Source organism: Odontomachus brunneus, unplaced genomic scaffold (assembly GCF_010583005.1).
Source record: "Odontomachus brunneus isolate Ranch 3 - 2012 unplaced genomic scaffold, Obru_v1 Obru_scaffold_256, whole genome shotgun sequence".
NCBI lineage: Eukaryota > Metazoa > Arthropoda > Insecta > Hymenoptera > Formicidae > Odontomachus > Odontomachus brunneus.
This window is the reverse complement of record NW_022639706.1, coordinates 161,574-174,154: the sequence shown is the minus strand read 5'-3', so window position 1 is coordinate 174,154 and position 12,581 is coordinate 161,574. Positions and strand designations below refer to the sequence as shown.

At 39.2% G+C, this 12,581-nt stretch overlaps 3 protein-coding genes across 6 annotated transcripts; 1 reads left to right on the top strand and 2 right to left on the bottom strand.

The window, feature by feature from the left end:
- Nucleotides 1–5,980, bottom strand: LOC116852791 (xylosyltransferase oxt). 3 transcript variants are annotated; one of them, XM_032833461.1, is made up of 8 exons: nucleotides 5,718–5,980; nucleotides 4,848–5,091; nucleotides 4,255–4,754; nucleotides 2,935–3,077; nucleotides 2,697–2,863; nucleotides 2,236–2,617; nucleotides 864–1,828; nucleotides 1–771 (listed from the first exon to the last, which is right to left on the bottom strand). In XM_032833461.1, exons 2-8 carry the CDS (start codon nucleotides 5,016–5,018, stop codon nucleotides 301–303), a joined length of 2,799 nt encoding a protein of 932 aa, XP_032689352.1. In that variant the 5' UTR covers nucleotides 5,019–5,091; nucleotides 5,718–5,980; the 3' UTR covers nucleotides 1–300. The 3 variants fall into 3 exon arrangements, with proteins under 3 accessions (XP_032689352.1, XP_032689351.1, XP_032689353.1); XM_032833460.1 differs by having other exon boundaries at nucleotides 4,848–5,036; nucleotides 5,718–5,975; XM_032833462.1 differs by lacking the exons at nucleotides 4,848–5,091; nucleotides 5,718–5,980 and having other exon boundaries at nucleotides 4,255–4,414; nucleotides 4,539–4,690.
- Nucleotides 5,981–6,046: 66 nt separating this feature from the next.
- LOC116852793 (protein ecdysoneless) lies at nucleotides 6,047–11,871 on the top strand. Its single transcript, XM_032833466.1, has 5 exons — nucleotides 6,047–6,543; nucleotides 6,625–7,118; nucleotides 7,303–7,810; nucleotides 7,907–8,105; nucleotides 8,227–11,871. Exons 1-5 carry the CDS (start codon nucleotides 6,285–6,287, stop codon nucleotides 8,654–8,656), a joined length of 1,890 nt encoding a protein of 629 aa, XP_032689357.1. The 5' UTR covers nucleotides 6,047–6,284; the 3' UTR covers nucleotides 8,657–11,871.
- Nucleotides 9,517–12,461, bottom strand: LOC116852794 (tether containing UBX domain for GLUT4). Of its 2 annotated transcripts, none has more exons than XM_032833467.1 (7): nucleotides 12,028–12,461; nucleotides 11,885–11,940; nucleotides 11,560–11,809; nucleotides 10,481–11,041; nucleotides 10,043–10,400; nucleotides 9,780–9,945; nucleotides 9,517–9,715 (listed from the first exon to the last, which is right to left on the bottom strand). In XM_032833467.1, exons 1-7 carry the CDS (start codon nucleotides 12,169–12,171, stop codon nucleotides 9,550–9,552), a joined length of 1,701 nt encoding a protein of 566 aa, XP_032689358.1. In that variant the 5' UTR covers nucleotides 12,172–12,461; the 3' UTR covers nucleotides 9,517–9,549. The 2 variants fall into 2 exon arrangements, with proteins under 2 accessions (XP_032689358.1, XP_032689359.1); XM_032833468.1 differs by having other exon boundaries at nucleotides 12,085–12,455.
- Nucleotides 12,462–12,581: the final 120 nt, after the last annotated feature.

The following is a 12,581-nucleotide window of genomic DNA, read 5'->3' as shown; positions in this document are numbered from 1 at the left end:
TCATGTTAATATAATATATTTATCTTTAATGTGAAAATATTAGATAGAATTATTAGTTACAACATATACCAAAAATTTATGTATATCTTTACGCACATATATATATATAAATTATATATATGTAGGCAAGTATACATATGTATATATGTATGTATATATAATACCTTTTTCTTATAAATATGTAATATATATATTTACAGTTTAGTCGATATAAAAATATCTAAAGACATTTGTAATCTTTATACACATACAATAAATTTCAAAACGGCGAAAATGGCACGTAGTTGGTAAAATAATTAATTAGTAGTTTTGACATAGATTACGAGTTTCAGCCTTTGAATCGGGGCTCAGAGAGCTCCAATGAATCTCGGTACACTTTTGTAGCTTCATTTTGGTCCGACTCTTGTCGTCGGCGTCGCATATCTCGACAATGTCATAATGCTCGTATACTAACTTGTCTATGTAATCATCAATGTCGTTGCCGACATCAATGATCCTATTCTGGCCGTGTTCATTTTGCTCATCATTCCGCATTGCGGATCTTACTAAGTTCGACCATTTTTTATTCATTTCCTCTGTAACATGGTAAACGGCGCTCGGACCGTCTATTATCTCCTTAAACTTTTTCGGATCGATTCTCTTGGTTTTCCAATAAGACAATGGAATCACCAAAAAATTCAATTTTGTCACCAGCAAGGTGTCAGCAAGTAACAATAGCCGCCAGGTGCCAACAGTTAACTGTTCGTTCAGCTGCGGTTTAACATGTCCCACCTGAAAACACATACATAATGAAGTCACATAAATTAATTGCAACAGTATTTCAATATTTAGACCCATAAAGCTAATATATAAGTGTACATTACCAGGGTCATCTCCTCAAGGAGAATATGATTAATGTCGGCCAGACGACCTTGTGGATCAATCCATAGGATTGATATATTTTGCGGTACTGCAATGTCTCTATCAAATTCATAAGCCAATACTGGATTAGAATACGGGCCTATACTGCTTATCAGGTTTCTGAACGTTTGCTCCTTTTGATCGTAATCCGTACTGACAGCGAGACTCCGTATTTTTCCCAACCAATACCCATCTGTGGAGAAGTTATGTCGCACATGAACCAAAGCTTCTATGCGTCTCACACGATCGTTGGGTAATGCGGATGTATCAGAGGATTTATCTTTATTCTCTGCGAGAATTAAAATGCCAGCAAACCGATTTTCTCGGAAGTATGCGGTGTTTTCCAATAAGCGACTATCTTTATAGTTCATTTTCAGTTTCTGGAAAGCCAGCCTCGTCAAGGAATACGAAAGTGTCAGTAACGCGTCGTCAGGTAGTGGACTCAGATCCGCATGATTATATAGACTTTGCCAATACATATCATAACCCTCGGCTTTGATAGCTCGACTTTTGTTTATTTTATCAGGATATAGCCATTCCTCTACTTTGTCCACGATTCTCTGATCGATGACGGGCTCGAACTTCCGGGCGAAGAATAAATTGCGATCCGCAGTGTTCTGTATCCGGTCAAAATCCTCGAGTTTGAAATCGTTCGGACTACACCCACACCAGTCTACTACTGCCTTGTACTGGCACTTGCATCCTAATTTTCTTTTCCAGTTAGTTACGTGCAAGTTATTGTCTATATAGGTGTTGCAGAATCTCGAATTTCTCAAAACAGTGTGAAAGAATGATTCAGCCGGCAGCAAAGTGTATTTGAATAGTTTTAACAGACTGGATACTATTGGATCAGGACTCGGATTGGCAACATACTCGACAAAGTCCCGACTTAGAGCAATCCAATCACTACCACCGTCAATTTGAATACCTGTACAAAACAATATATATCATAGTTTTACATGTACTTAGTTTATATATTTGTATCAATATCTTCAGAGAAAAAGGTTCAGGTTCTCTTCTTGCAATTTTTAGTTATGGAAGCTCTCTGACGATTTGTAAACATTTAAAAATCTAAAACTTCTATATATATGTATCGTGCATATTCTCTTTCAATTACTAAAATGTCTCAGTTGATCAATATAACCAATAAGTGTTATTTCAAAATATTCCATCAATTTTAAGATTTCTATAACTAAAAATTTGTTTGAAGAAACAAAAATTAGCTTTTCTTCTATGATACAATCGAATATATATCGAATGTTTTTTTGCAGGTATTCCATATTTTTATATTGCTATTTGTAAGTTTTCTAGAAGAGCTAATATAAGGTCACATACCATCTGGTAATTTTCGATCGCCGACTCTCCACATGCGCGTCTCACACTCGACGAAAGTTTTATCTAAACCTTGCTTCGTTATGAAACGTTGAACTTCTCTTCCGTGAGATTTCACGAAGTTCATGCCCTTATTCCAGCTCAGAAATTCAGTTAATTCATTGTTGCTTTTCACTGGGAAGTCGGATTCCGACAGATTCACGAGAAAGTCCCAATGATTATGATGAGTGAGCATCTGTTGCGCAGACTTCAAAAGAGTCGTCAAAAGACTCGCACCGCCCCAGATACTTGCGTATCTCAAGCCCTCCCCTCTCGCTACTTTGATATTGTTCAATTTGCATGATCTTTCCACCTTCAACATTTCACGATATAAGTAATCCTGTCTCTGGAAATATACAAGTCGATTAAAATACATATATTAAATTTTTATCAAACTTGGTATACTATCGATGTTTGTTACTTACTGCATCAACGTGGATATAAAATAAATGTGAGGGATGATACAAAATATTTATAAGCCGTTTCACCTGCCGGCTCGCCCTACCATTCACTGTTAGCAGATAGGCTATTCGCGCAGGCTGTTCAGATTCATTCTTTAAACTTGAATTTTTCGCTTCTTGAGGTTTAAACTCTGTTAAATGAAGAGAAAAGGTCTTTGATAATCTTATTGACATCTACATGCATTTATGTGCGCTTACTTACTTTGAATTCCAGTCCAATATACATTGATAGTTAAATAGCCACCGCACGACTGCTTTGGATTGCCGGAACATTTCATATTGCAGCTGGAGTCTGGTAAACGTTTTGTAAATGGAGGTTCCTCCATCCCACAGAAGCATTCCACACTGAAATTGTTTGTTTATGATGCATGTTAAAGCTGGGTATACACTTAGCCAACGAACAAATAGCGAACGTGTAATATACTTGTGTCCACTTTGCGCTTAAATTTTCTTTGATAAGCCATATTATAAGCGAATCATCCGAATGTAATAAAATATTCTGCTTGAATTCGTTAAGGCGTACATATTTTTTTCTCATAAAGCAAAAGGTTGCATTTGTTGTTCGTTCGCTCAATATCCAGCTTAAGATGCAATAAGATGTGAATATATATATACAGGGTGTTCCCAAATACAACCGCAAACTTTGAGAGATTGGGGACATTCTAAAGATTATTTTTTGCCAATGAATTTGGGATTGGAAATGAGTCGTTTCATTTTTACGGCATACGGGGTATTCGAAAAAGGTCGAGACCTCGAAATATCTAAAAAATATAAATTTTATAAAAAATTGTTTTAGAAAAAAGTTGTAAAGTGTAAAACGATCTTTTACGGGTTCGATTCCTGGCCTAGCAAACCGCGCTTTCGATATTTTTCTATCTCCGAAACGAAAAAAGACGCAGGTCTTGACCACAAGTAGCATCCCGCCGTTACATAGTACGCCCTTCTCTTTCTACAGTACCTTAAGGATCATTTTTTGCAAATAGGTTTGCGGTCGGAAGAGTTATTTATTGCTACAGCATATGGTGTGTTTGAAAAAGGTCGGGACCTTGAGATATCTAAAAAAATATGTTTTATAAAAAATTGTTTTAGACACAAACACCCCATATGCCCATATGTCCATATGACGTAGTAATAAGACGACCCTTTTCCGACCGTAAACCCACTTGTAAAAAATGATCCTTAAGGAACTATAGAAAAAGAAGGACGTATTAGGAAACGGCGGAACGCAACCTGCGGTTGAGACCTGCGACTTTTTTTAAAAAAGATCTTTTACAAAAAATTATTTCAGACAAAAGTTGTAGAGTGTAAAAGATCTTTTTACACCTTACAACTTTTTTTTCATTTTTTTAATGCCGTAGCAATAAAACGATCTATTTTCGACCGCAAATCCATTTACAAGAAATGATCTTTAGGGTACTCCCAACAATCTCTCAAAGTTTGTCGGTTGTATTTGGGAATACCCTGTATATATATAAATAAATATATATATACATATATATATATAATTTAGAGAGATACTAACGAATATTCTGTACCGGCGTATGGATATCCTGATTGAAGACACATGTAAGCGCAGCGCTCCGGAGAATTGTTCCCTTTGAAAATATGATAATAACTAGAAAGTATTCTCAATGCCTTATCATCTTTGAAGCAACCTAAGCTGGTCGGCATGCCTGTAAAACCTGGAGAATGAGGACACAAAGATTGTACTCTTTTCGGGTACAGTGAACCCTGCTGGTTAAGGCACGTCACATTGACAATGCGTTGCTTGCATGCTTGACTCTGAGCACGCGTTACGGCACTCACTGCTTCTCTGCCTGTAATCTCGCACATAGGTATAAAGTTTAGCGTTTTATAATCTAGCTTAATTCTGGCGGTGCGATTTCTTTGAAACTGCAGAGTTTGCTTATTTGTGCTTGTTTGTTTGTCTGTTTGTTTGCTTGTCTGTTTATCAGGTGGAAGTTTCAATTGACGTAAGCCTTTTGGCAAGCCCTCACCCTCTTCAGGTTGAGAAGAACCACCCTGAAAAGAGAACCAAATAAACAGAGGAAGTTATAAAGTAAATTTTTCTGTGATTTATACTGCTTTTAATATGAAACTTTTAACAAAAATTACCTCTCCAGAGGAGAGCCGACTGGATTTACTTTTGCCATTGTCCAGACCAAAAAATGTGTGTGCCAGATAAATCTGTACACATAATACAGTTACCCCAAATGTGAAGAGCAGTCGATATTTGCGTAAACAGCTAGATGAACGGCCAGCTGGATAGTTCTTAGTATTCACCATGTTTCTTAAATATTGCTTCTGTAAATTTTTTTAATTGCTTATAGAGATCTTTTCCTCAGATCTTACTTTAGAGCTGTAAGATCACATGTATTATTGGTGTTTTCATAAATCTCTTGCCTCAGATATTATTTGATAAACTATAAAATCATATATATTGTGTTTATGTCAAAGATGTTTTAAAAAAACATAAGATACAGATAAACAGAAAATACTTTAAGAAATACATTACATTTGTATATTATAAAAGCCAAGGATATTTAATCCTTGAAACAAGTCTCACATCAACTTGGTCAATTACTGAATGCTCTGGAATATCTTTTTAAGATAATTCCTGAGCTATCTTGCAAACTGTCGTATGACAATAGGATCATATAGTGTGGAACTCTTACAGGATCCCCTAAGAACTTGTCTGCCTTACAATTACTGCTAGCTCTTTCCTCACACTGAATTTGAGAATTGCTATATTTCAGATATGGTAAATGTTAAAATGTTACTATTATACCTGTCTATGCCCACAGAATAACTGCTCTGCGTATCCTTTGGGCATTCTTAACACAAACATAATATGAACATGATTTTATAGTTTAACAGAAGTAGTATTTGAGATGAGTCTTATACAAAATCAACAATGCAAGTAATCTTACAGCTCTAAAATGGGATTCAAGGAAAGAGATTCCCACAAATAATTAAAATACTTACAAATTAAAAATGGAATTTGTCAGTTGACAGAAATGGATATCTCATATTTCTGATTATCGTCGATTACCGTGCAAAATTGAAGCCAAGTCAGCTCAGAGCTGACAAATTTTTGTCGCTCGGTACCCTCATCGGTAGTGAGAATCAGTCCGTACCTTACTCTCTTCGGCGGAAACTCAAACGCGTTCTTCCACTCATGCGCTCCGCACACCCCATCGTATGCACTGTCATGAATGCATCGAATGCAGGCACTATGTGACAGTCAAGCCACTGTCGAGAAGGTTGGGTTAGGTTAGAATCGCGCGCTATAGCGCGTGCCTAAGCTGCTTGGACAATTTCGACTCGACCGTATAGGTTATGATCGCATTTGCGATAATCCCGTAAACAACTTTGGTCACGCTTATTGTCGTCTATGCGTTCACCCACGAAGAACGCCCATGGAAACCGGGCGTCACACGAAGCTTGCGTGCTGCTCAAAGTTGATCTGGTGAACACGGTGATGTAGAGAGGTGCGATAACGGACACAGTTATTAGAGTTTGACTAATCCGAGGTGCATACCACGCTAGAAAATGGCAAACACAGCAGTCATGCATAAGGCAAAAGAGGAGGATATCCTCGAGTGTTTCCTGTATCCCAAGTTTTGCTACACGACGGACCCGGACGCGGTAACGGAGGCGACGCTGAGTGAAGAAATCGAGAAGTACAACGCAGAGATCGCGCTGTTTATCGTCGATCATATATGGCACTGTGACAGCTTAAATTTCCGTCCTAGAACCAAGCAAGCAATGCTGTTGAACAGAATACTCGAGGGATCAGCTGTTGAAGAAGGTGAGTTCTTTCATTCATGTATACTTTTAATTTTCAGGAGATACTGCGACCAATGCTAACGATATGCCACTTTATCACCAGACTATCATACCTTGCCCCATATTTACGCGAGTCTACGCTTCGACGAGGACATAGGTGACGAGTGGCTGACAGTGTTCCTGATATTTAAGCTCACCAAAGTTTTCAAGGGATTGATCGCCAGAGTAGTGGATTCAGATGGGGAGTTTCTTCTGATAGAGACCGCTAATGTTCTACCGCTGTGGGCTAGCCCTGAGACATGTCAAGATCGAGTGTTCATTCATGACGGTGACATACACGTCATCAGAGAGAGGGGAACGTCGTTTCCGAATTTGCTGAACAATATAAATGGCAAGCCATACATCTCCAAGATGTCTGAAAAAGTACAGCTTATATTGCAGAAACGAATTAGGATTTATCCAGACGAGATACAGAAGAGGAAGCACAAGACCAGAGCATTTCTTCCAGAGAAAGCAGCCTCTATACTTCGTCTAGAGCCTAGACTCATAGCTCCAGCAATTAGAACCATTTGTCATTCAGATCCATTGGAGCGTAGGGTAAGGGTCTCTGTACAAAAATATCTGACGCTTCAAGTTACATTAAGTGTTGATCATAAACCAAAGTCTATATATAAAACAACTTAAAGCATTATGGATGTTCTTGTGCAAAGGCTCTAACAGAATGTACTTGATTATTCACATAAGCAGTTTTACATTACACATTATGTTTGTATTATTTTAGGTATGTCGCGCCATGAGATATTTTCCCCCTGAACAACGAACTATGGTCAATCTCAAAATGACCAAATGTTTATACGCGATGGCAACGCACTGTCGTTATACCGGTGATCCAAGAACAGGTTGGAACATACCACCCGCGACTTGCTCAAAATACAATGCTCACGTTCTCGGAGTTAAGGTAGCATGCGGTTTAGAGATGTTAGTAGCTCGGGCCAATGAGGAGCGTAGAAAACATACCAAACAGAAACCGGACGCTTCCGATGACGCTGAGAAGTTAAAGCTGAACGAACCAGCCTTCAATGCTTATCTAGCTCGTTTAGAGGCAAGCGGTTATTTTAGAGATCTGTTGGAAGGTAGCCAGGAGCGTGATAAGTTGCTATCCACAGCAAAAGAGTATTTCTTGAAGCATGCGACCTTATTTGATAATCTAACAAATTTACACGAAAGCGATGCTCAAAAAGTCTTAGAAGCATGGGAGAATATACAGACCAATGACATTGAAATGCATGGTAATTCGTTTTACATTGTTCCATTCTGAATATCAGTGTAGCAAATCACGTCGCGTTTTGCATTTATTGCTACATTTGTATAATATTCACTTACAGCTCAAGACGAGACCACTCTAAGTCCTGCGAACAGTGACAGCTGGCTGAATGTAGATCCGGCGCAATTAGAAACGTACTTAAATCAACAATGGGGCAACGTTAAAGACAGGAAATTAGATCAAGAATCTTTGAGTCTCCGAGAGAAAGTGCAGTCGTTTCTCAACCAAACCAGCGGCGTCGATGGCGTGCATTTCTTAGGGTACGGTTTCTGTCAGAGACAAAGACAATTCTGCTGGTCCCTGATTTACTCGTGAATCAGGTCGTAGCGCTGAAAAATACATAATGCTGTTATAGTAATGACGAGTATTTTTTTATTACAGGGAGCAATCAGTGGAAAATGATGTGATGCAAGACGCGGAAGATAGTACACGAATAGAATTCGACGCGGATGTATTTGACAGTGCACTGAGAGGTATTCTTGACTTGGTTGTTCCGGGAGGCGAAGGAGAATTTGAAGGCAGCTCGGAGGGCTCGCTCGGTGGCGATGACGAGGATAAGGGCGGGGACATGGACAAGTACATGCGACTATTAGATTCGCAGCTGCAATCACAAATGATAAAAGAGGAGAATACCGTAGTGGCTGAGGATAATAACGTCGCGGATCCCGTAGAGGCAAGTTTGCGAGAGAGTATCGAGGCCGAGGCCGGCGGCTCTGGTCCGGCCGGGAATATAATCGGCGGCCCTGTTCGGAGGCTCATGCACTTGCAGTTGCAATCGCCCACGACGGTACCGCCTGACTTGCAAAGTTAATGGCACCTCTGATAAAGACGATTGATAATGTTAATTCACATTGATTAAACATCATAAACATTACTGCAACTCTCGCTTCATTGCATTCTCTGCAAAATACATAAACATTCGCCATTTACAAAAAGACTTATACAAAGCCGATATCGTGGACTAAAAAAAAAAACAAAATCTTGTTACTATCTAAATTATATATTATTACATTTATTACTTAAAGTATATACTTAATGTTATTGATCGAAGCACTTTTATCACACGGTTAGTATCATCGATACATATTTCTAGAGATCACGATTGTATTCTCATCACTCGGCTATATACTACTGTTTTTCATACATATTATATACAAGGTGATTTGTTCTGTGATTTGTGTCTCAAGACACTGCAGCAGGACAGTTCGTGGAAAAACTAAATACTAAGAAATGTTCACGTCTTTTCATACAGAGGTTAGTTTTTACGAGCTATTTTACTGGTATTTTGAGATGCAAATCTCACACATCTTGTATATATACATATATACATAACGTATATAAGATGTTATTACTGCAGGCCATAGAATTAGTCGGTAAGAGAACAAAGTACTCTACTATTTGTACATGTAGTAGTTTTGTTTCCACTTTTATAACTAATTTTAATAAGCATCGAACTATCCTCTTGTGTAAAGCTTTGTACATTTCAATTGGAATAATGAGACACATTGGACGTTTGTTGTGTATAGATTTGTATATTTTAGACTTGCTGAAGATGCGCATGACGACACATCTATCAAGCATGCGTGCCTGCGCGCATACAAGTCTGCATAAAAATTCCATATAAGAACATCGTTTATATTATAATTTGGAGAATTACGGTCTCTCTGTTGGTGCTATTAGCGACATGATCGATTATTTGATTGCCTATAGTTTGAACCACTTTGGTTTCCCTTTTTTATTTTGTACTGATGATGATGATGACGATTCCCCACCACTCGATCCTGGAGTAACGCGATCACTTTTATTTTCAACAATTGTGCCACCCTTGTCTTTAGTTGTCGTATCTTGTTCTTTTCGCGTTGTGTCGGTTCTATAGATAAATATGTAAATTATAACATCGATCTACATTGAAGGCTACAATCGATACGTCTTACCTAGACCTCACAGCTTCGATACCAGCGGCTCTTGGATCCGTTAACTTTGTTTTTACACTCGGCTTGAGCGATGATTGCCCGGAATAATAGACGATAGCGGAGGGAATCAAATTTTCATCTATCAGTCGCGCTTCAGGGTTTAAAATGTGCTTTGGTGGAGCGGTATCTGTCGACAAGAAAGTGACGAAATTTCATTAACGACACATATCTTCCTTTGCTTCGTCCATAAAATAGATACGTTATAACTGCGCGTTGTCACTTACAGATTGTGAATTCGCAGCTCGGATCGTCCAAGTAATTCATGATGAAATTTTTTACAGTTTGAATGCTCTCTAATGGTCCAAACAATCCCTGAAGAACGAATTGATCGGGAAACTGTATGCGAATTACGGTGCGTCGATACTTGTTCAATTGGTCTAGAATTCGTTTGTCTCGGTCCAACTGACGCTGCGCCTCCGTCAGCAGCGGAGCTGATTCAAGTTGTTCCCTACGACGTTTAGCGTCTCGTAAGAGAGTCTTCGCGTCGTGCAAGTTTAGGTCGAAGAAGCTGTCCGGCAATTCGTCCCTCGGCAATGCCTGAGTTCCAACTTGATTGAACACTAAAGCGTTTCTTTCCCCTAACTACAATACAAGATTTATGTACGTTAATAAGTAAACACGTCATTGCTACGAGATTGCACGTATGCACAATTACATCTTACAAACTCAATTTTGTATGTGTTTTCTTGATCTCTCTTGCACGCCTCCGTGACATTCTGATCTCTCTCAGTGTCGTGATCTTTTATATTGGACGCAACGGAATGGGTTCCTTCTGTCGCAGGTATATTCATCTCTTGGTTTTTCCTCTTATCTCTCGTACTTGTCTGTTCGTCTTCTACATCCATCTTTTCCTCATCTACACTTGCACCCGATCTCGTTTCGTCTGCTGTATCCATCTTCAGCTCATCTACGCTTACATCCATATTCGCCTCATTTTCTACTAGTTTGTTCTGGTTCTCTGTATTTGGCACAATATTTATCGATAAAGTCACGTCATCTATTGTTTTACTACAGTGTGGTGTGGGCGAAGGCATTCTTTGGGGATTTCTATTCCTCGATGCGGTATCCACTGTCAAGACTGGCTTTGGGAGCAAAGGCGTCGACACGTGCGCCTGAATTTTAAATTGCTCGGGATCGCGATACATTAATCGTATTATTGCCTTCCCACTGCTTAGGCCCAGCGACTTCAACGTCGCTTTCTCCAATGCTTCTTTTCCACATATCTGTACAAAAAAGAAATTTGAGGTGCATCTTTGTTGCCTTTGAGATATATTCAGGCAAACTTACGTAATCACAAATCGCATATAAACAAGGAAATTAATAAATCATGATTTGTGCAGTAAAAATATGTCTTATATTAGACACATAATTGGCAAATTTCCTTGTGCACATGCAATATCTGATGATGTAAGTTTGCCTGGCTAGACCTCTACGCTTGTATCGTGCAACAATTGTAAAACATATCAATTCTCACAACCTCTTGGCCTTGACAAAAAACAGAAATGCAAAAGCCAACCAGAACTTGCGCCGATGGTCAGATAATAGTGGACAGTTTCTGCTTTTCTACCAGCATGAGTTCTGATTAGCTTCTGCTTCCTGCTAATAAAGAATTCACACCTTGACAGAAAACTACAACTTGACCACCAGCGTGAGTTCTTATCAGCTCTTTTGTCTTTCAATTCTTTTTGCCAAGGTGTGAATTCTCCCTTAGTTTCACAATTTATGCTATATGTGTATGTACCTCACAATGCATATAGATCAACACTGCTCTGTCAAGGTCCGGATCAGGGTATATGTCTGTCAGTGCTTGAGCTAACGTTGTATTAGGTGAGAATTCTCGCATTACTCTCTCTCCGTCCTCCGGCTGTATGCAAATTGTAACATTCGACGTGGAACGTGCTTTCGTGCAGGCCACCATTTCCAGCTGAGCATTATTCGGTAGGCCGGTAAAACGGAACGTCGTGTTAAGGTCTAATATTCGATGAACGTGTCTGTAACAATAAGATGTAACACACGGCTTAAAAATGGAAATTATACCATATTGCAAACCGAAGTGTCCTACTCACTTAATATCATAATCGTCAACGTTGTAGCCTTGTTTCCGGCACACTTCCTCCAGGACCTACGGAAGAAAAATCACACGTGCGAATGTCGTGCAAATATTCCCTTTTGTACGACGTGTTGCATGACACATCGATATTATTCTTACATAGACGCAATTGGTGTCAATCATCGATAAGGAACGCGCGACAGCCACTCGATTTACCTGCAAGATCGTCGTGTTGAGCGTAATCTTGACATTTTGTCGGCGGCCGTTCGGCGCGAGGACTATCACGGATTTGTTTGCCGCCATGGTGATACGCTGAAATTTCAAGCGGTTCTAAGCGCGCGCGCATCGAACGACTCTGAGGATAACAGCTGATTCAAAGCATATGGCTCGCGCAGACATTCCGCACGCTTTCACTGGGTTCATGTGCAACTTCAAATCGATCGTCTACATGACGATTGATTCGCAAAGATTCGCGGCGAATGTCATATTATTGAATTTGTGCTGGAAAAAACGTTTTCATTTTCCATGGCAATCGAATAAAATAGATTTTGTACGCGTATTTCGTTTTCAAGATGGATTCGCAGTCAGTTCGTTAAAGCATATGCATAGAGAAATCGACCAACTAGAATTCCTAGATAACGTCATTAGCTGAGGTTAGTGAAGTTAGGACCGATTGTTTTAATTTCTCGGTAAACTACCTGACAATTAAATCT